Below are 21,129 nucleotides of genomic sequence, written 5' to 3'. Positions count from 1 at the left end.
AGGATGATACACAGAGGATAAAATATACTTCAAGATACATTACAAAACATTGAAAGGAAGAAAAAAAAAAAAAAAAAAACTCACAAACGTTTAAAGTAAGCTGAGCATACTCAATAAAAACAAGGTGTTGTGTTAATATGTACCACAAGAGAAATAAAGTGAGACTTATTTGATATTTGCCTTTATTTGTTATCTTACAGTACATTTCATTATGCTATGGTTTAACAGTTGAGAAAATATGATTCTCCTCAGTTCATACACAAAATAAAATACAATAAAGAGTGACACATTGGCTCACAATATATTCCAGCAAGCCAATGACATTCAGTAAAAGAGATCTTTATGTTCAGATAAAATAAATGAATGAAAATTGAGCAGCAAAGAACAGTGCAGTAAAGATAAAGCATCAATCATTTCAAAGGCACTTGCTGAATCATTACGATACACTTTGTAACATATTTCTCCATTATTCCTTCACATCACAGTACTAAGTAGGGAGCAGTTACTGGAACTACAGTATATACAACTATGTGCTGGTATATGTTAACAAGCCAGCAAAATTTAAAATTATATTAGAAATATCTGTTTTCAAGTTCTCAGGAACAACTGAAGTTATCTAAAATACAAGGAGGAAATCAAATGATCTTTGTTCAGCAAGATAAGATATAGGAATATTTTAAATTATTTACATTTAAAAGTATAAATACGTGAAGTTTACATAGTACAGCAATGCTTTTAGGACAGTACAAAGATGAAGTCGAAACATCTTCCATTTACAAAGGAAAACGTCAGGCCAATAAAATCTTCATTTCTGTGTTGAAGGGCTTCTCTGGCGTCTGAAGGAGTTACCAAACTCCAACTCCAAGTTAGTGCTCCAATTCTCTCTCCCCCCAAACCCAAGTAAACCATTTTATCCTGTTTTTATTACTGATTATTATCTATGCCAGCTTCTATAGAGTTTGAGGTGACTTGGGTTGGTTGTACGGTCACTCCATTTTTATTTGAGGTGGGACATTTTCATTTTGAAGACTATCTCCTACTGATATGATGCTCTTGTTTTCCTTTGAGTAAAAGGACATTTTAAGAAAGAGTGAAAGTACACATGTATACATGTTTCTTTATCTTTACTTAGTAGGCAGAGAATATTTGCCTACTTAGCAAAGTGACAGTTTTCTTTTTGTGTGGTTGTACGACGTACTGACTACTTGTCAGTGCAGTGTACTCTGCAAAATCAGCTAGAGACATGGATATTTGGGTCCTATTCTGAACCTAATAGAGGGCTTTTCACTCTTGCACTGTGGGTCCACCTCAGACAAAACCAACGCAACTGCAAGGAATGCAAATCAGTTAGATGCTGCTGTTTGCAATGCACACATTAAGCAGTAGCAGCAGCAGATGGGGCATGGACCAAACCAAAATAGTATGTTTAAAATCATGTTTTACAAAAATGGTATCTATCATTTTAGATACCTTTTACCAGGCTGAGATATTAATTATCAACTGGTCAAGCAGGTGTATCACGACTACACAGTCGCCTGTGCTGCCGGCACAAAATAGCAGAAATATTCAGGGTATTTTGGCTCTTCTATACAGTTACCGCATGGTCACACCCTGCTGAAGCTCCACCTACTAAGTGTGTTAATGAACAGGGTTGAACCTGCATGCACCACCCACAGACAGGTGCTGTTCATATGCAGTCGCTAAAATTGGAAAAACGCATGGAAGCAGCCAGACGTGTTTAAAACAAAGGTGCCTCTAAGGTTGCACTCCTGTTGACATTAAGCAACCAAAACCTGGGAGATGCTGTGATGATGACTGAAGTTACTGCAGGCTCACTGAATGACTTAATGGATTAAAAAAAATCTAAATGAAGATGGTAGATTACCAGGTGAGATATTTTCATCTTGGTGTGATGTGGTTGGTACACACATGCGTCTTAAGGACTGTCTTCATTAAAAAAGTATTTGTGTGAGCAAAAGATGCTGCATCAAGGTTCCATCTTCATCTGCATATTCAAGGATTAATGTTTCATTTTAGTCGGACTTACACAATGGTTGTACAAAGAATGTGACCATAAAGACCAGTTGTAAACAGAGAACTGACCACAGGGGTGATGAGTAACCTAAATCTACACCAGTAGCATTAGAACAGTCAGTCGGGCGGAAAAAAACATTCCATCTCTACCTCATACCACAGCTATGACATCTTAAGACCAGTCACTTGCTATGGCTTCGTCCAGTCCATTTATCCTGTCAGGTATTAAGCCTTCCTCAATGGCTACCTTGGACTCATGGACCTGAAAGAGAGACAAGCAGATGACCCAGGACCTAAACAATAGAACTGTGCTTAAAGTTAGAGTCTGTAGTGTAAAGCCCTGTTGCCAGTATTGGGTCTCACTGGTGGTTTGTGCTGTCAGTTTTTGTTCGAAATTTTTTTTAAACGTGGGATTTGGGATTCAAATTCAAACTGTAATCAACTGTTCTAAGTTCATGCTGTAGTATGATAGACCATTTGAAGTAATAACCATGAAGATACAGCAGAGCGCTTGGAGATGCACTCTTAGCCATTTATGATATTATATATATTATTCCATGCAGGCTGAAACACTCTATCATTCCTATTCAATTCCTTATCAATTAACATGTTATTTTAATTAGACTACATCGATTTGATGGCTATCAGGACACAAAAAAAGTGTTTTCTGAAACAAATTACCAACCCTAGCTTTAATTCAGTTCCATGTCGTTTATCACTGAAATGATATGGACATGTCCTCTTGGTATTACTCACCCTGAATGGTTCACTGACTCCAATGATGCACTGCAGAATACTGCTGTAGTAGCACAGAACACACTGTCCTCCCCGCACTGGGATTTCCTCTTTATCAAAATACACCTACAAAAACAGAGACATAATGTAATAATCTAATAATTCCATAACTTTGATTACTTTTACTCATCGGTGCAAAAGCTATTACCTGAATGACTTCTTCGTGGAAGACTTCATTGTCTTTGACCCATGTGAAGGTGATGTAGTCACTCATGCTGGTGAAACCAACCTGAATCACATAAAATCATTTACAGGGGTAGTTCTGATAGATACTCTTTTTGAAATACAGGAGCAGAGCTAAAATCTGTAATTTCACATCAACACACCCAGAAGCTGTCGATTCCCTGCTGCCTCCATCACTCCTTTGTTTATATTTAAGTGTCATGAACATACCATACAAGCCAGAAGCAGAATGTTTTGCGAGCTAAAAACACTGATTCTCTTAATGGACTTTGGTGCAGGAGAGTGAGCGGCATATACACTTCAGTCTCCATTCAGGGGAAGGCTGTCTGAACTAAACCTATTCTTAACAGATCGTAGACTAAAGTGAATGTTAATTTTTCCAAGGTGAACCTTTTATAACGTGACCATAATCACCTTGTGTCAGTGAGAGCGATGCCTGTCATGCACTGGCTCTCAGTGCGGGGACAGGTGTACCTCAGTCCGTACTGACAATCAATACATGCATCATTCTGAATTTCTCCATGTACTTGTAGTCATTTTCTTCTTATGTGTACTAGCTTCTTCTTTCATGGATGAGTCATTACCCAAACTGAACATGAACATGCAGTAATATTTTGACTCCCAACCACATTCTCCATTCTCTGAAACGTCACATTTGAAAATATGTTCAGCCAACCTTATAGAGTCCAATCCAGTCCCATGTACTGGAGGGGAACTGCTCCAGAGGGGTGTAGCTGACCATGGCATCAATGTCTGCACTCCAATCACCTTCTGCCTGCAGATGCACCAGAGGAGTGCTGTACATCTTCCTCAGCTGGATCAGAGGAGAAATAATCATGTATCATCAGTCTGGGCTTCAACCAACTGTAAATGCAAACCATTCATTAATTTATTCATTCATCCTCAAGCACTTATCCAGTTAATGGTTGTGGGCGGAGCCAGAAACTAAGACTGTATATAAAATGACCATAATCTTCCGATTTGAAAAGTGAAGCCCAGAAAGTACGGTGGAAGTAGCACTTAGCCACCAGGGGGCGTCTCCACTGGCTGCAAAGAGACAACTCATGTCTTCTTCAAGAGTATGAGATTCTAAATGATGTTACCATTTAGAGAAAATTTGCTGTTAAAACACAACACATGAGTGGACAGCAGATTGACAGATGGTACTGTCCAGTAGTAGCCTGGTTTCTGATGACATCTGTGAATTTCTGGTTTATGGTAATATCATAAAGCTTGGAGGTCAGCAGTCTTACACAGAGATAAACAACACTCACATTCACAACTATGGTCAATTTAGTCTCCAATTAACCTAATCGCAGTCTGCATCCCTCTGGATTGTGGGAGGATACTAGAAAACATGGGAAGTGGGAACAATACGCAAACTCCACGTAAAAAAGCCACATTCAAGCCAGGATTGAACCACCACATGAATGGTTGGTTTCATTCCCAATAGCGCAGTCAGAATTCCAGTCTCTTACCTCTAGTGTGAAAGTACCAATGACAGGCTTGTGGTCACTGATTCTATACTCCATGTTGCTTGTATACAGGTCCTGCTTGATCATCATCGGATACTTTTCATCCTCCTCCTCCTCATTGACCTCCGTCACATCCTCTGTGTTTCCATCTAGCTTGTCAGGGTTTGGTGGTTTTGGTCTGAGTCGCCACAGAATCCTGTCTGTCCAGGCTGGTTTGCGCTTTTTTCCACTAAAGAGGAGGCAAACAGAATATGAACTCACAAATGAGAGAAGGAACAACAGAAAATAGTTAAACTACTATATAGCACAAAGAGAGTAAATGAAATACTAGTGCGCTATAAAGACACATATGAGGCACTGGTTGTAGAGCAAGGTCTCAACAAAAAATACTGACTTAATAGTGACTTATGTTCATACTTTTTTTCTCTTGTTTTATGTCTATATATCTGCATTTTAAAAAAAGAGGCAATTCCAAACCAGTCAAGTTGCAAATCAGACTATTGAAAATTTGGATATTATCCTTCACAGTATGTTTTGTCAAGTCACAGGTGGTGACCCGTTAACCACCAAATCACACTGTAATATTAAAGAGATAATTCATGTACAAGAGTTTGTGTGTCATATGAGGAACTAACATGTAGTCAGCACACACCCAACACTGACACTCGATACAGCTTTACCTTGTGTCTCTGCTGGCAGCCATGTTTTAATGTAACATACCTCTATGTCTAGTATGGTTCTTGGCCACAGGGAGTGGACAGAGTGCATTTAGTGCTGACTTTGTGTCAGTGCCACACACAACTAAGCGCATGTGCATGTCTGATGCTTAAGTATTGATTGCAGATTTTTACTGACAAGCATCATCATCACACAGTAAACACCATCATCAGTGTTACCATGTTTGAGGTACATTCAGTTATAAATCAACATACACAGATCAAATTAACAATAATTAACCATCTGTTTCTGGCCATGCATGTTAGCAGTTACGTAGCAGCTGTATTAGGACACAATAGTTTTAATTACGGAGTTTAAAACAACTCCATGTTAAATGTGGGTTAACGTAGACCCCTGATAATTTTGCAATTTAAAGACATCCTGCAGAGTTTTTCAACAACAAATTAAGTTTGTTTCATTAATCGCTTCTCACTGAAACCCATTAAGCACAACACTGAGGACTCACAAGTGTGCTGTATCAGTATTTCCATAACAAAAACAAACAAAAAAAGATGCTGCAATATATTGCTTTTTTTTTAACATCTTTTTACATTTCAGACTGAAAGTCTCTTCAATTCTTGGCTACTTCTGGCACATTGTTTTTAATTATCTCGACCACCTGTCAGTCCGTGAAAATAGGAATAGACATGTTATGTGCACTTATTAAAACAATCTTAAATTCACTAGTGGTCATGAACTCCACAGGGTACCTTCAACTGCAGTATTATCTCATGAGACAATAGACCAGTGAGCTTAGTCACTATACTGTGAAGGAAACAAGCTTTTCAGTAATTTCTTTTCAGACAACGCAATATTTGTCTGAAAAGACTGTGAGCTGTCTACTAGTTTATTAAATATGCAGCATGAAACAAGAAGACACTATTTTTATAGACCGATAAAAGTAGTGTACATACTGATATGTAGTTAGAGGGATTAACACTGAGATAACCTGACAAATTAAGGTAGATTTCAATACAAATGCATTTTGCACTCTTACTTAAAGCCAAACCATGTCCTGAATTGCCTGTGAGAGGTGAAAAAAGGTTTAGATGATATATATATATATATATATATGAAAATGAATACTTTAACAGTCACGTATTGCAGATGAAGAAATTTAAAAAGTGTGTGTTCACTCATTCAAAATGTATTGTGATGGTGTTCATGAGTTATTTTAAGGCACTTACCTGCTGTCATAAGTGTCAGAGTTTAAGTCAAACTTGTACGTGGGTTGAAAGTCCAGAGGTCCTTCGTCAAAGTCCTGGAGCATCTGTTCTTTCTCCTTCATCATGATCAACTGCAAATGATAACACAGGCTTTCATAACCAAGCTAACAGGGTAATGAACTGTGAATATGACTAATGGTTTTTCACATGAGCAGGTAAAGAGAAACTGGAAACTGATTTGTTACCTTTTGTAAGCTTTGTAAAATTGGATTGTTGCACAGAGGGGTTGTTGATTCACTGCTGCCTCCATCAGAAAGTTATAATGTGTTATTTTGTGACTCTTGTAATTGTAATCCTTAGCTTGATTTGGTGAACTGTCACGACCTTTCCCAAATAGCAAAATGTGGCAACACTGCTGGCATTGATTCTATTAGGTGAGCCTTTTGTTAATTGGCTAGAATACATTTTTCCTAGTGTCACTGCAAACAGCCATTTTTTTCAATGAGAGAGTGTGTCTTGTCTCAAACTGGTTCTCTGTGCAGGGAGCGCACACAGCACAGTTCTAAGGAGTACCTCATACAGCTACACTTAAAACAAAAAACATGAACCATCACTTTGACAATTGGTTAAAGAGCTGGATATTTCTTTAAGATTCAAACCTGGTCCTTGCTCCACAGCAGATTGTAGGTTTGATTGCTGATACAGGAGCGGACAAAGTGCATGCCATGGTCCTGGATTCTGAAGTTGAGATCACCGAACCAAAAAACCAGTCTGGAAATACAATCAAGTCAAGAGTCTCAAATTAGGGCTGTAAATTTAACCACAATTCAGATATCCATTCAAATTTGAGTGAGTGGGGATGTCGAACCTGAACCTTAAAACACATTTGAGTTCAAACTATACAGCCAGAAAAATAAGACATTACTGTGGACATTCAAGCATGTGTAAATGTCTCAGGTTTCTACAGTATTCTGCAGAATACAGCAAGGAACAACAATGGATATTCAGCTGTTAGCTCCACCTGGGTGAAGACCCCAGATTTTTGGAATAAGTAACAGCCTCAACTACATTTGTCACTTATTTGGGGATTAGACTGGTGATTCTGTGCTGCTGGTAACCTGTGATCAGCAATACTTGGAGCCTTTTCACATTCAAACTTCTGCACGTCCATGATGTACTCAAATTCATCCACTCTCTCAGAGGCATATTCCATATGAGCAGCCAGGTGGCAGTTGAGGAAACAGAGCATGTGGCCATAGAAGGACAAACGGATGGACACACCACCTTTGTTCCCCTGAGAGACAAACAAGAGATAAGAAAAAGGTAGAACCACGAAGTTCAGCAAAACTACATTTCCAGACATTATTATATTATTATCAACATAAAATGAGAGCAAAAGAAAGCTCACAAGTTATTTTTGATAGATGTCATTTACTTCTGTTTCTGTAGTTTGAATAATTAAGGTGTTTAAAAAAAACCCACACATTTTAACCATATACTTAATTTTAATATTCCTCTCATTGTTTAAAGGGGATTCGTTGGGTAGCATTATGGATAATGTTGCCAGATTTTTTGAACAACTGCGAAGAAAAAATAACTGCTGCACTGATTTGGACCCCATGTTGAAATTGTAATAGTTTTGTCTTTTAATAAACCTGTGTTTTGTGTGTGTGTGTGTGTGTGTGTGTGTGTGTGCGTGCGTGTCTCACCCAGTATCCTAAAAGGCCTGTACGTGTGTATGTTGTCACGATGTCTCTGATGAAGGGCACATGCTTCAGTTTGGAGAAGAAGAGCAACAGCAGACCCTGCATTCTGATAGATGATACCTGAATACACACATTCCGAATTCAGATTGAGTGACACAAATTTAATAGACCAGCAGCTTCTTTGTCATTGTGAGCCAAAAATGCATTATTGTACAGTATATTATTTTTTTTAATCTATTATCTGGACTTTGGTGTGGGAGAGTGAGCACTTTACAAACTTCAGATTCCATATGGAAAAGGCTATCCAATAAGATAAAGCAGAAAACATATACTTAAGCATTTCATTAGGTTTGCCTTTTTTTAAGTGGCTAAAATGTTTACAAATGGTCAGTGAGCAGGAGGCACAGCACTGTGTGTCACTACCGCCGACAAACTCACTTCAAAATAGCTGAACGATCACTGTAAAGCTGTAGTAGAAATGTCTATGAGATTTGAACCACTATCAAATGATTTCACACAGGTTGATAAAGCCTATCAGCTCCACACGACATGGGTAAAACAAGGCAACAGCACACTAGTAAATTGAGAGGTCAGGACAGGTGTTATTGCCAGGTCTTAAAAGGAACTATATGTTCTTGTTTACCTGTGTAACACTTCTGATGTGTGTGCAGGTTTGAGAGGGTGTAAGAAGGACTGTACCTTGATGTAATTCTGTGGTCCTAAGGTCGACATGAACAGGAGACTCCACGGGTCATCGTTAACAAGTTGTGACACAGAACTTAGTAGCCCCGAGGACACCTCCTGTAGACTAGTCACACATGCACAGTTTTAAATGCGAGTCACTCTTCCACATATGCAGTTAAACTAGAAACTCTGCCGCAACCACATACCCAATTACATAGAGGTCTGGGCTCTGGGAGTTCAGATGAAGAAGCGAGTTTAAGTCATCTGGAGGATCAGCTGTGGCCACATTCCATGTGACCATGTGTAGCCTGTGGGCAAAGAAGGAAAAACAAAGTAAACTACACAATTCATATCTACATTTTCTACACATCCTCATCAGTTATACATGGACATAACTAAAAACAAACATTCAGTGTTGCAAACAGAGCAGCACAGAGTTAAAGTAACATAAAAGCTCTAACAGTGTTAGCCTTCTGCTGCTGTAACAGTTACTACTAATATTCACAGCATACATAACATTTGATTTTCTCAATGAAATACAGTATATGACAAAACACAAAAGGTTGACAGTCTACTGGAGACCGAACTTTAAAAGGAACTGGTAAAAGTAAGTGATGAATAAAGAACAGAGAGAGTAACATTTAAAAACAGAAGCTACGTCCAGAAAACAGGTGATATTTGTTCTCCACCTGAAACGGTGTTTCTTTGGCTTATTGGCTGTCTTGCCACAGACGAGGAAGGCATTATGCAGCGTTTTCATCACTTTCTCGTGCAGTTCCTCTTCAGGGTTCAAATCATCCACAAAGGTCAACAACTGGTTGAGTCGATGGCACAGAGCAGATTTACTGCCAGTCGACTGTGTGGCATCACTCGAGAAGCTGTCAGAGTGGACACGTCCTATGCCACCTAATAGCTGACTGATTTCATCCATTCTTGCAGTTGCAAGCTCTTCTTGAAAGGCCCAGTTTTGATGTTAAAATTTATGGAAGCACAAAATATTTGCTAAAAAAAAATAGAAGGAAATGAGCATCAGTGTGTTTTCAAGGCTTCTGAGTGAAATGAGAGAATCCCACTCAACCAGATTTGGCGTGTTGAACAATTGGGTACTTTTTGTCTGAAAGTCCTCTTTGTGTACTAAAAACCACGTCTAATCTCACTGTGAAAAGTTTCGTCATTAGGCCTATTATATGATGAAATCTACTTGCATGTGTGGAAACAAAAGCGCCTTCCCTTTGCAGGCTGTTGAGCTCCCAGCAACAAATAAATCTTTTTTCCCTTCCAATCCGCATTTGGTTATGTATTGTTGGGCAACATAATCCGTCTGCAGATGTACTGCTTGACAGGGAAATGTTTGTAGACTGGCAAACATCATGCTGTTAGAAAGAGACTGAGGAGGTTGCACTTTCAAGACTCTAAAACTCCCAAAGGACAGACTCAGACTCCAAGTGATACTTTTTTCGAGTTATACATGATAACATTTAAGCGTTGTGTACATAGTGCACTCCACAGTTCAATTTTTATGGTTTCAAAACAAAAACAAACCCTCCTGATGACAAAATTAAGCCAGTAGTAAACAAGATTGCTGGGAAAAAATGGTAATTGTTGCATTTCGTCCAAAGGTTATTGAAAATATTTGTTGATCACTGTGCTCATCAGCTGAGCATGAACAGATGCTCTGCCTATATTGTATTTTGATGCAATCTTTTTTACATTTCATGACCATGTAGGAAGTTGTTGCTGGTGCCAGCATAGCAATCTTTCTACCAGAGGGACATGTATACAGAGAAGTTGTAGTGACATTGTTCTCAAAACTATGGTACGTGTACCACCAGTGGTACTAGAGCTTCCTCTTGTGGTACTTGAAGACAAATCGGAAATACTGTTCTACTATATACCAGGATATGTGATCTGAGTGGTCAGGAATTGATTTCAAACTAATAACAAAACAATAATAATTAGAGTCACATTATCTCTGACGCCTTCTTATTCTAATTCTGTCTATTCTGACTATACCACAATGGTAGGAGGAAACACTCCAACACATTAAAATATACTCTGCTAGCACAGCGATTAAAAACGATCATAAATGTAAGGCCTACAAAGGCTTGACAGTACAAAGATTAAACACATTTTCATAAAGTAATCTGAATCTATAATTCTGTATGAATTACATTCTAATCAAACATTACAGTTAAACTATTCTATGGGGATTAAAGAGGGGATACATGTTTTATCGTGTCGGGATAAATGGCTGAGAAAAACTTCAAACCTCTGCATTCAACTGTATGTTTAGCATTTACTGTGGTGGCGGGTTCGTGTGGACAATTAGGAGAAACTCTGTTGAAACAGTCGTCACTTTAACCTGAAAGTGCCTTCGTCTGAATGTCCCTCCTCCACACAGGCGTCAGACTGCTGGACGTCTGGCTGCTCCTCATTCGCCTCCATCATCGTCTCTACGCCTGTTGACAACAATACAAATGTACTATCACGTCAACTATAAAAACATAAAATATATAGCCCGCGGCGAATAAAATACACTAACAGGTGCAACAAAACTGCACGTTCCGTTAGCTAACACTGCTATAGACTTCAGTCTCTTATAACGAGACGTTATTCACAGTGGAAACATGTCTGTGTTTGATACAGTACATGTAAAAGTCTCACTTGTCAAAACTCGGTTATCATAACTTGCCTCGAGCTAACTCAGCTAACCTCGCCTTCTCGCTGTTGTGGTGTGGTTAACTATCGCTGGCTACTTTACGCTGCTAGCTCAAACCAGTTTTAATGGAACCACATTAGACGAGTCACGGTGACAACATGCAATAATAAAGTGTTTCATCGTACACTACCTGGTGTGGGCAATGGCAGTACTTGTGCAGTTCGCAGCTTATCTACTTGTGAAGAAACGTACAGTATAAAAACATCACAGCGGCTGTGTGTACAGTAGCTGTTAACCCCGCCTCCTACCCGGAAGACAGAACACTCGGCTTCGAAATAAAAGCATTTCTCGCGTGAATTTAAAACAGTCGTCTCAGCCACATTTGCGAAGAGGGAAGAACATCATTTTTAAACTGCAGTCTTTGATGATGTTATCAAAATGGCTGTGATGGCAAAGGTAATAATGTCAACAATGATATTAATAATATTTAAAAGTATTATTATCATTATGCGTCAAAGCAGGTATATGCACCAAGCATTGTCCCTTCATGTGATGTCGACCAAACACGAGTCAACAGAAACAACAAGGGCAGCAACAAAAATAGAAGAATTCAAACATTAACACTGTTCTAATAATTTTACAGCCCTCTACAAAAAAGTTTTTTTTCTGTATATGAAAAAATGCTTAAAATAAAGATTACACATAAATGTGGAAAAAATAATTAAAAAAAATATTATATGAATTTTACTTTTACTTTTTAAATTGACATTGTCAAGTGGTTCGCAAAAGCGTTGAAAAACTTCAGATATTTCCTTAATGCGTGCAGGAAACAGATTTTAAAGACAATTAATCACTCGCGGGCCACATAAAATGACGTGGCGGGCCACATCTGGCCCCCGGGCCTTGCGTTGTGCACTAAACAATACTTTCAAGATATATTTCATATTATTTCATTTTATATTTGGAATTTTATTCCCCACTATATTCTCTCGCTTTGGAGGTCTGAGCTTTATTTTGAACAGGTATCTGAACAGAGATGTTTGACACACATTTTGAGAACTGGGTACATAATCAAATCCTGCTGTGGGCCAGCTATTTAACGGAGAGGGGTGACTCTCTTATAAACAGTTTTTTGTAACATATAATATTCCAGTTACGCCTCAAGAATTTGCAACGCTATTTGAGCAGGTAGACGTTTGAGCAAGTATGATATTCGCTGGATATTCGTTTTTTAAAGGCATTTACTTATTCTGATTGCTGTAGTAGTTGTCAATGGTAGGCTGCTACTTACTACTGGTGAAGTTTTGCTGATACCTTCCATTATAGTGAAACAGTAGGAAATTAAATATTTAAAATATTCACCAAAAATCAACAAAAAGATATTTTCCATTCGGATTGCTGCCAATGGTAGGCGGCTTGTTACTGCAGCCAACTGTGTGGGAGGAAAAAAAATAACTGATCTGTATTGTTTATTCAAGTAAATTCAAGTTTTTTTTTCTCCTCGTTATTTTTCTATTCAACACAAGACGTGTTCGAATGATCTCTAGCGTCTTTTGAGGCTTACTTTAGACTGTAGTAAAGCAAGCCTCCACTTTGTTTTACAACTCTTTATATACATGACGGTAAGAGTGTGTAATTTCAAAATAAAAACCCTCTGAAATGGCAGAATGGTTTGGACCAATTTTCCACTTAAGCTAAGTAATTAAAAAAGGAAACTATGGTTCCACAAGCAAATTCCACTTCACGTCAATAGTAGACCATCTCAGGGCGACCCTCACAAAATACCAGGTCATTCTGATGTGGCATTTCAAATTAGTGAAAAGTGATTAGACATTTTATCAGTGGTAAGACAATTAACTCATCAACATCATCGCTACTATGACGAAGCATTAAAGTTTGCAAGCCACTCTTATTTATGGTGCCAGGAGAAACCAAGTGGGAACATAGAAGAGGGATGTGTCATAGATGGGCTTTGTTATTTTAATAAACAAAAGCATAAAATGAAATCATATTACAATATTATATGCACCCAAGCCAGGTACTGGCTATAAGATCAAGGCAGCAATAGTGTCTGACCCAGTGAGGCGCCACACATCAGTAAACACCGGACTGACACTTGAAAAACACAGAAACATGCAAAACGGATGCAGACTGGCATGGACATGGCTCCACAGCTCAAGTTCACCGGCTCAACTGGAATGGTTATATACGGTGGTGTTGTAAAAAAATATGCACTTCGAAACTGTAGGGGGAGCTCCATCTCGAAAAAAATGACCAGACTTGCAAATTTCCACTTTATGTCATTGTAATTCACACATCTACTCAAGGCCACATGGCGCCATAGTGGTTGGTGACCTGGTCCAAACAAGGGCATGTTTGCATGTTCTCCCTGTGTGTGTGTGTGTGTGTGTGTTGGTTTTCTGCATGTTAAACAGAACACACTAAATTGGCCATCGGTGTGTGAATGTGAGAGTGAATGGTTGTTTGTCTCTCTGTGGGCCTGTGATGGACTGGTGACCTGTCCAGGGTGAACGCCGCCTTTTGCATTATGTCAGCTGGGATTGGCACCAGCAGCCCCGCAGGCCTCATCTGGAGGATAGATAGACAGTGGAAAAATGCATGATTGATTTATTAACTACTATGATACTTTAGCTCTGAGAGTCCTCTGTTACACACACACACTTATGTATATATATATATATATATATATATGAACATATATTACATATATTTTCAATTTATTTTGCAATTTACACCATTCACTTCTTTGTTTAAATAATAATAAACGTAACCAAATTTCTACATCTCTCTCATGTTGCTTCCTGTTCCCCTTTACGAGCTGGACAGGAACACAATACTACATTTCAAACATCCCCACTTTCCTCTTTCCTGTTCATACCGTTGTGTCTGTCAGTGTCTTCCCTGGTCTCAGGGCTGATTTCATGATGGGGAACAGGATTTTGGCTGCTACTCGCTTCAGTAAGCTGAGGAGGCCCACAGCTACCTTTTTTTTTCAAATGACCACGGGCCACTGCCTTGTGCTTTCTAGATCTGGAGGGCTTTGCTGGATATAAGAGAGAAAATTTAATTTAGAAAATCCATCAAGTTTCGTGTCCATGCTTATTGACAGACACATGTACATACGTGGGATCTTCCTGAAGACCGTGTTGCACATGAACTTTCGAAACCGCTCTGCATAAAAATCTGGTCTATGAATTGATACAGTATCCTAATAAAAGGGAAAAAATAATGATGAGTAAAAGTTTGTCTTTTCCTTTCTTTTTAACATTGAAACTAAGGCTAGCCTAAAATATACTTTACCCCATTGTGAACCAGAGCTTTCCATAAGTGTAGAAGCTGCTTTTCAAATCTGAAATTGACACATGAAGTGCAAATTTTTATTTAATTACGTTTAATTTCAAAGACTGGGTAAGGAGAAGTTCAAGAGTGATGATGAAAATAGGATCAAAGATGAGTCAAAAATACTCTCTGTGCTCCAGTCAATGTAGAGCCGTGTTTTCACTGGAACGGTTGAGTTTGGTACAGTACGTTACATTTCATTTTTTTGGATTTCCATTAGGAATAGTACCAAACCAGCACCAGTCATTCCATTCTTTGGAACCCTTCACTTGGCGTACCAGAGTAAAATGGTACAGTCATGGTGGAGCTACACTGGCTCAACCGATAACAGTCGGCTAATTGGCCAACTTAAAAATGGCACTCCTTTGTGATCGGTGTAAATATCCCATGGAAGTCGAGGCAAATGCCCAGAGTCTATTCTCATACAAAGTTTGACGTCTCGTTGAAACAAACAGCTACAAACCAAACTACTGGGCCGTCGGGCAGAGCCCACACCCCACCTACCACATAAAGGTAGTGTTCTCAGTTGAAATGCAAGCCTCGGGCTTTACCATTCCAAACCGAACTGTAATGTACCAAACCGAACCATGCCATGATGGAAAAAACAGCATAACTGTACCAGTATGCTGTATTACAATTTTACACAAAAGCTACACTTGTTGACATAAAAGATCGACTTCAACGTAGACACCAAGTTTATCTATTGTTTACCTATAAGACTGCAGAATGTCAATGATACCAATGTACACCAACAGTCTCTCGCCTTTTGAGTTTCTTGCTGGTATTCCTCCAGTTCTGTAAAAAAAACAAAAAGACAACAACAAAGAATGATCTATAGCCACGGTTCTCAAACTGTGGTATGTGTACGCAAGCTTCCTCTGGTGGTACTTGGATGAAAATCAGAAATGCGCAGAAGTGCATAGAAAATTTTACAAATAGCAAAATTAATAATAAACTCAATAATAATAATTAGAATTTCACTATACCAGTGTATGAAATATACTGTATGTGAGGAAGAGGATGACGACGAGAGCAGATGATTTTATTTCTAATAAATCTGCCCCCTGTGAAAAGTCTGTAGTTGACTTTGCTCGAACTATTTACACACTGTATTGAAACGTTGGTGACAATGGTGTTAAAGAGCTGAATATTTTCTTGGATGGTACTTGGTATAAAAACTCTTCTAGAGATAGGTCTTTACCCTGAATAAATGTTTTATTGTGGTGACAGAAATTGTTAAAAGCAACAACATGAACCTCGTAACTCACTTGTCCTCTGTGTCCTGTGACCCCACGCTTGCTGTATCTGCTTGGATTGCCTCCATAGTAGTTCTGTACAGGGACCTCTGGCTTTGTGGTCTCCTCCGGTCCATGCCCCCAGACATAGTCACAGAGCTCTGTTGCTCATTATAGGCCTGGTCTACATTGTGGATTCCCACCAGAAGACTGTAATCCATTATACTGAAACTCTGCAAGACCTGAATGGAAATCAAGTACTGTACGTTTCATTTACAATGAATTTCAAGACGCACGTTGAGAAAGGGAATTGTTCCTTTGGTTCTTACCAGACAGTCTCTCTGAATGGTCTTACACACAGCATTGTACTTGTCTTCCTCCAGCAACAGCCCGTCGGGCATGTCCTGCAAGAAATCCAGATCCTTGTATGTGGGAAAATCCTTACCCCGCTCTTTAGCTGAAGCCTGTCGCCCATTATAGGTGGAACCCTTTAGATCAAACTTGAGGTGCATTCGCACTGCACTTGGCAGCAAATTGTTCATGACAACAATACGGATTTTCTTACCCGCTGCCTGGACAGAGTAGAGTCCATAAAACTTTGGCAATAATGTGCGCTTGTTCTGATGCAGATTCTAGAGGAGGAAAGGGGGGATAATATTAAAAGAAAAGCCTAAAACAAGTATCAGTATAATATGGAAGATGATCGAGGAGACATGGAGAGTCTAAATGAACCATAGATGTGAGTGAATGGTTGTTCGTCTCTGTGTGTTTACCCTGTCATGGACTGGCAATCTGTCCAGGGTGTGCCATGCCTTTTGCCCTATGTCAGCTGGGATTAGCACCAGCAGCATCTATCTATCTATCTATCTATCTATCCTGATAAGACAGCAGAGTTGTTGAGATCTATGAGCCTGCGGTTATCTGCCCCTCCTTCTCTAATTTGGGGCCTTGCCCTGAATTAACAGCTTTTCCAGGCTATTGTGATGGACAGGATAACCAAAGGTCATCTTTCTTCCGACTATCTGCTCACGGTGCATCATCTTGATGTTAAGTTTCTCTAGCACCCAGGTGCTTGCTCGGTGCTCTTGCCAGGATAATTCGAGCAAGTGTCTGTATTCCCAATCTAATGCATCGACCTCCTTTTGTTTGGTCATTACCCATGACTCACATCCATAGGTTGCAAACGCAAAACCGGGTTGTGGCTTTGCTCTTCCGGATGGTGGCCATGCCTTGGACGATGCTCATAGCTAGCCTTCAGGTGATCTCTTGTTTGCAGTGTTAATCACCGAGTCTGGATATACACATTCTTGCACTTCCTCAAGTGTGTCTCCTGTCCGATCTTCTCGACTAGGGTCCGCTTCCATGATTTTTGTTTGTTGGTGTTGAGCAGGAAATAAAAAGGAGATGCTCATCGCATACAGATGAAAATCCATTGCCAAAACGACCCATGTACAGATCAATTGACTTGCACCAATAAGCAGGCACATTTTTATGACCATAACTGACCATTTCAGATGTTGACTCTTTAGGAGATAAACAAGGTGATAATCATTCAGCAAATACCATTTCGCCCCTAATTAGAACTTACCATATAGTAACCTGGAAGCAGTTTCTGCAGAAATTCAGCTTCTTTATGTTGAACTGTCTTAATGATGTACTCATCGTCACTTGTGCAGTAAAACAGTGACCCACTGGCACCAGAGTTTGGCAGCTCTATCAGCGGCTCATTACACAGAGAATACTACAAGAGCAGAACAGTGGTTAGAGATGTGATAATGAAAGTGGACAACAAGAAAGAAGAGTCAAATCTGCACCTCCATATAGTAATATACTGTGTTTTCAATTATCCCATAAATTGCTTCATCCTTCTAACAATTCACAACCCTTATTTCTTCAGAAATTAACTGCGCTTTTTGGAGTAGTCCTGAAGAGATAAAGACATCCAAGACGAAGAAATATATTACCATGTAGTCATCAGGTCGAATTCCAAACAAGTCCCTGAAGTAACGAAAGGCTGTAGGGGCATACGTCTTAAACCTGAAGTCTGCAAAGTCGTGCGGTGGTGTCATGTTACTGCCCCGACTGCAGGTAAAAGAGTCACCAGATTACGCCACACACACACACACAATAGAGGTCAAAAGATGAAGACCACAGAGAAGGTTCATCTATGTTGTGAAGGAGGACATGAGGACAGTTGGTGAAACAGAAGAGGACACAAGGGATAAGGCAAGATGGAGGCAAATGATCTGCTTTGGTGACCGACAGGGAAATGCCAAAAGAAGAGGAATACATATTCACTCACATGTATCCTTACATTATTATCATATCTTATCCTTACTTGGGGAACAATATGGTTTCCACAACTTCAAAATCTTGCAGCAGAACATCTCTCTCGGGTTTTTGGGTCAAGCTGTCCACTGTGTGTGTAATGCCTAACTGGAGAGCACTTTTGAGGGTTGACTGGTGACAAGAGAAAAACGAAAACGGCCTCATGTTGCACCAACTCACTACTCTAGGACGCAGCTCTGAGCGCTGTAGAGGTTGGTCGGTAGTGGGGTTTAACAGTAGTTAATGGCGTATTCATGCCTTCAATGTTGGTAACGGTCATCCTTCCTTCTTTTATTCCTCTACATATGTGGAAAAAAGCTGATCTTTTCTTCTGCTACATTTTAAATGATACATTTTCCATCTCCTCCTCTGTTGTTAAAAATAGAGTTCTGGAAACTCTGACATCACGTCCTGTCACCAAATTACTTTGATGACAATGTACGTAATCAAAGTCACAAAGCAATCTCTGTTGCAGTTCACCTGAGACTTATCACCCAGGAGTCCTCGGCCAGGACAGACGGAATCTGACTCTGGTCCAACTAAACTTTTACATGCAGTAGTAGCTTGACTTCCGCACTTTGAGTCGAAAGACAACTTGCTCTACCACTGAGCGACCATCGCCCGCTACCGTTTGGTTCAACTCTCCGCAACATCTACCCAATTGGTAGCAGTCTTGATAAAAACCACAGCAGAGGAAATGGCAAACAGACAGGAGACGATGAATCAGCAGGGATGGGAAGGCAGTCATTGACAGAGACGCAGAGATGCACTTTGTTTCTTTCAGGCAGGGAGTTGCGGAGAGTTTGAACCAAACAAAATGCTCCAGACAGTCCAAGGAACAGGCAGCCAGAAACGTGGTCAGAGGCGAGCTCCAGGGTTCAGGCAGAGTGAAGCAGGTCAAGGACAACACTGCATGAGGGCTAAGAACAATCTGGCAAAGCAGTGAGTGAGGAGCTGGAGTATATAAGGAGGGCTGATTGCAGGTGTTCACAGGTGAGTGGTGTTCGCTTGATGGGGAGGTGTGTCTTGGCAGGAAGAGTGTGGTGGTGTCAGGTGAGTGGAAACTGCCGTTTGAACTGTGACATCCCCAGAGGACTTGTAACGTGGAGACTGTCGTTTCCCAAATGTCCATGAAATTGGACCTAACCAAGAAATGACAAGCAGTATCTTTAAACATTATCCCCACTCCTTTTGACTCCATTTCCACCATTTTATCTGTTGAAATACCTGTAAAGGGCTAGTGCAGGGCGCACAGCCAGCTTTCAACTTGTAGGTCTGATTCCTGGCTCTGTTAGTCTACATGCCAATGTACTGTATGAAAGTATGGGGGAATGGGTGAATGGAAAAACTGTAGTGTCATCAAAACTAGGGCTCTTAACTTGTAGCTGAGGAGATATTCAAAATCACTCAATTTCTATGTTTTTTACAAACACCGATTTTCATCTCAGTTTTTTATTTTGCATTTTCCAGACACACACACCTTCACCTCATGCATGAGAACATCCATCTCATTTACATTTAAGCATTAAGTATTTAAATATATTTAAAATATGATAGTATGAAGCATCTTCTACCTAACCAAACAGGGACATGAGTGGTGCAGATATGACCATGATGTGCAATTTAAAATGTGAAATATGTCACAAGGCACAGTGCAACTCGCCCATAGCTACCACGTGGCAACTTCCCTGGATAAAAAAACAACTGTTTGAATGGAATTCTTTTTTTACCTACTTCTCATTTTTATGTTTACATGATGTTGATTTTGTAAATTATGTTTGTTTAGAGGAAAAGAGATGGACACTAGGGCTGTCATGTACAAACGAACATTATGTGACAAGCTATATTAGTGACGTTATTGAAATATTTTAGCGTCTGCTCAGTAGGACATTTTTGCTTGTTTTTTTCTTCTTTTTTCTGCATCGACACTGCAAAACGTCATTACTGTCGTCTTCTACTGACGTCGGTCAAAACAAGCATGGATACAGGCCAAACCAACAGTGCACTCTACTGGACAATTTGGTACAGGGCCAGCCCTCGACAGCTGGGCAAAAAAAGCTCTGCTGTGAGTCGTGATTATACCTAGAAAAATAAAATGAAAAGTTGTAAACCTTTTTAAAAGCTGAGAATTCTGAGAAAAAATGATTTATTATGAATTAATATTATTATTGTTACCACTGTCACCTTGATGCATAGGGGCACACCCTCGTGGTCGCAGGGCACTAAACAGCCGCTTATTTTGCCAATGACTTCAGAACAGAGTCTGGTGCACCACTCCTATGAGCTGTATATTTTGAACTTTATGGATAAAGGTCAAACTGGTGTGTTTCGGATGAAAAGTGACAGCCCTAGTGGACACCTATGTGATTGTCACCTGGCATTGTCTAATCGGAGCCTGGCTGCAGGTAAAACTTGTACATTTCCTTTAGAAAAACGTAAAAAAAAGGTGCTGGCCAAATCTGGAAGATTAAAAAAAAAAAAAAAAAAAAAGTTTCATAAAGGTTTTTTTTTGCTGATTTCAAGCCCTTTAGACCTTTAAAATCTTAACACTGTAGCTTTTGTGTTTGGATGACTGAAAGGAACACAATTAAGTAAAAGAAAACAAATAAATAAATGCCATTTTAACAGATAATAGTACAGTTAGTCAGAGACATCATTTAAAAGGTGACCCAAACCTGTTCCCCAATGTTTTAACAAATTAAATGAACTGAATAACCATCAACAAGATCATTTCATCCTTAAAAGTGGCTCCGCACATATAGTATATAAATATAAATAAAGAACTAA

General features: G+C 39.5%; 2 protein-coding genes across 3 annotated transcripts; both read right to left on the bottom strand.

The window, feature by feature from the left end:
- Positions 1-317: 317 nt before the first annotated feature.
- LOC310924769 (inositol polyphosphate 5-phosphatase K-like) lies at positions 318-11,703 on the bottom strand. 2 transcript variants are annotated; one of them, XM_083886597.1, is made up of 14 exons: positions 11,610-11,703; positions 11,123-11,219; positions 8,967-9,068; positions 8,776-8,884; positions 8,080-8,196; positions 7,489-7,664; positions 7,030-7,141; positions 6,392-6,501; positions 6,202-6,228; positions 4,491-4,716; positions 3,689-3,826; positions 2,978-3,058; positions 2,791-2,895; positions 318-2,296 (listed from the first exon to the last, which is right to left on the bottom strand). In XM_083886597.1, exons 2-14 carry the CDS (start codon positions 11,206-11,208, stop codon positions 2,207-2,209), a joined length of 1,479 nt encoding a protein of 492 aa, XP_083742723.1. In that variant the 5' UTR covers positions 11,209-11,219; positions 11,610-11,703; the 3' UTR covers positions 318-2,206. The 2 variants fall into 2 exon arrangements, with proteins under 2 accessions (XP_083742723.1, XP_083742724.1); XM_083886598.1 differs by lacking the exon at positions 6,202-6,228.
- Positions 11,704-14,283: 2,580 nt separating this feature from the next.
- On the bottom strand, positions 14,284-18,507 carry LOC310924997 (phosphatidylinositol 4-phosphate 5-kinase type-1 alpha-like; the record flags this gene model as incomplete). The annotated part of the gene is made up of 9 exons (XM_083886863.1): positions 14,284-14,483; positions 14,564-14,648; positions 14,741-14,789; positions 15,491-15,574; positions 16,048-16,256; positions 16,344-16,646; positions 17,603-17,755; positions 17,979-18,096; positions 18,353-18,507. 9 exons carry the CDS (start codon positions 18,505-18,507, stop codon positions 14,284-14,286), a joined length of 1,356 nt encoding a protein of 451 aa, XP_083742989.1.
- Between the last annotated feature and the right edge of the window lie 2,622 nt (positions 18,508-21,129).

Source organism: Microchirus variegatus (genome assembly GCF_963457635.1).
Source record: "Microchirus variegatus genome assembly, chromosome: 3".
In the NCBI taxonomy this organism is placed as follows: Eukaryota; Metazoa; Chordata; class Actinopteri; order Pleuronectiformes; family Soleidae; genus Microchirus; species Microchirus variegatus.
The sequence above is the reverse complement of the archived record's forward strand: the minus strand, read 5'-3'. Positions and strand labels throughout refer to the sequence as shown.

What these genes read in the sequence shown, in the direction of transcription:
- LOC310924769 (XM_083886597.1), bottom strand. Translation starts at nt 11,208, where the DNA reads ATGATGGAGGCGAATGAGGAGCAGCCAGACGTCCAGCAGTCTGACGCC. An exon ending in TGCTGTGGAGCAAGGACCAG is followed by an intron (nt 6,502 to 7,029) that starts GTTTGAATCTTA and finishes TATCATTTGCAG; the next exon opens with TTGATCATGATGAAGGAGAA. An exon ending in TCCACGAAGAAGTCATTCAG is followed by an intron (nt 2,896 to 2,977) that starts GTAATAGCTTTT and finishes CTGTTTTTGTAG; the next exon opens with GTGTATTTTGATAAAGAGGA.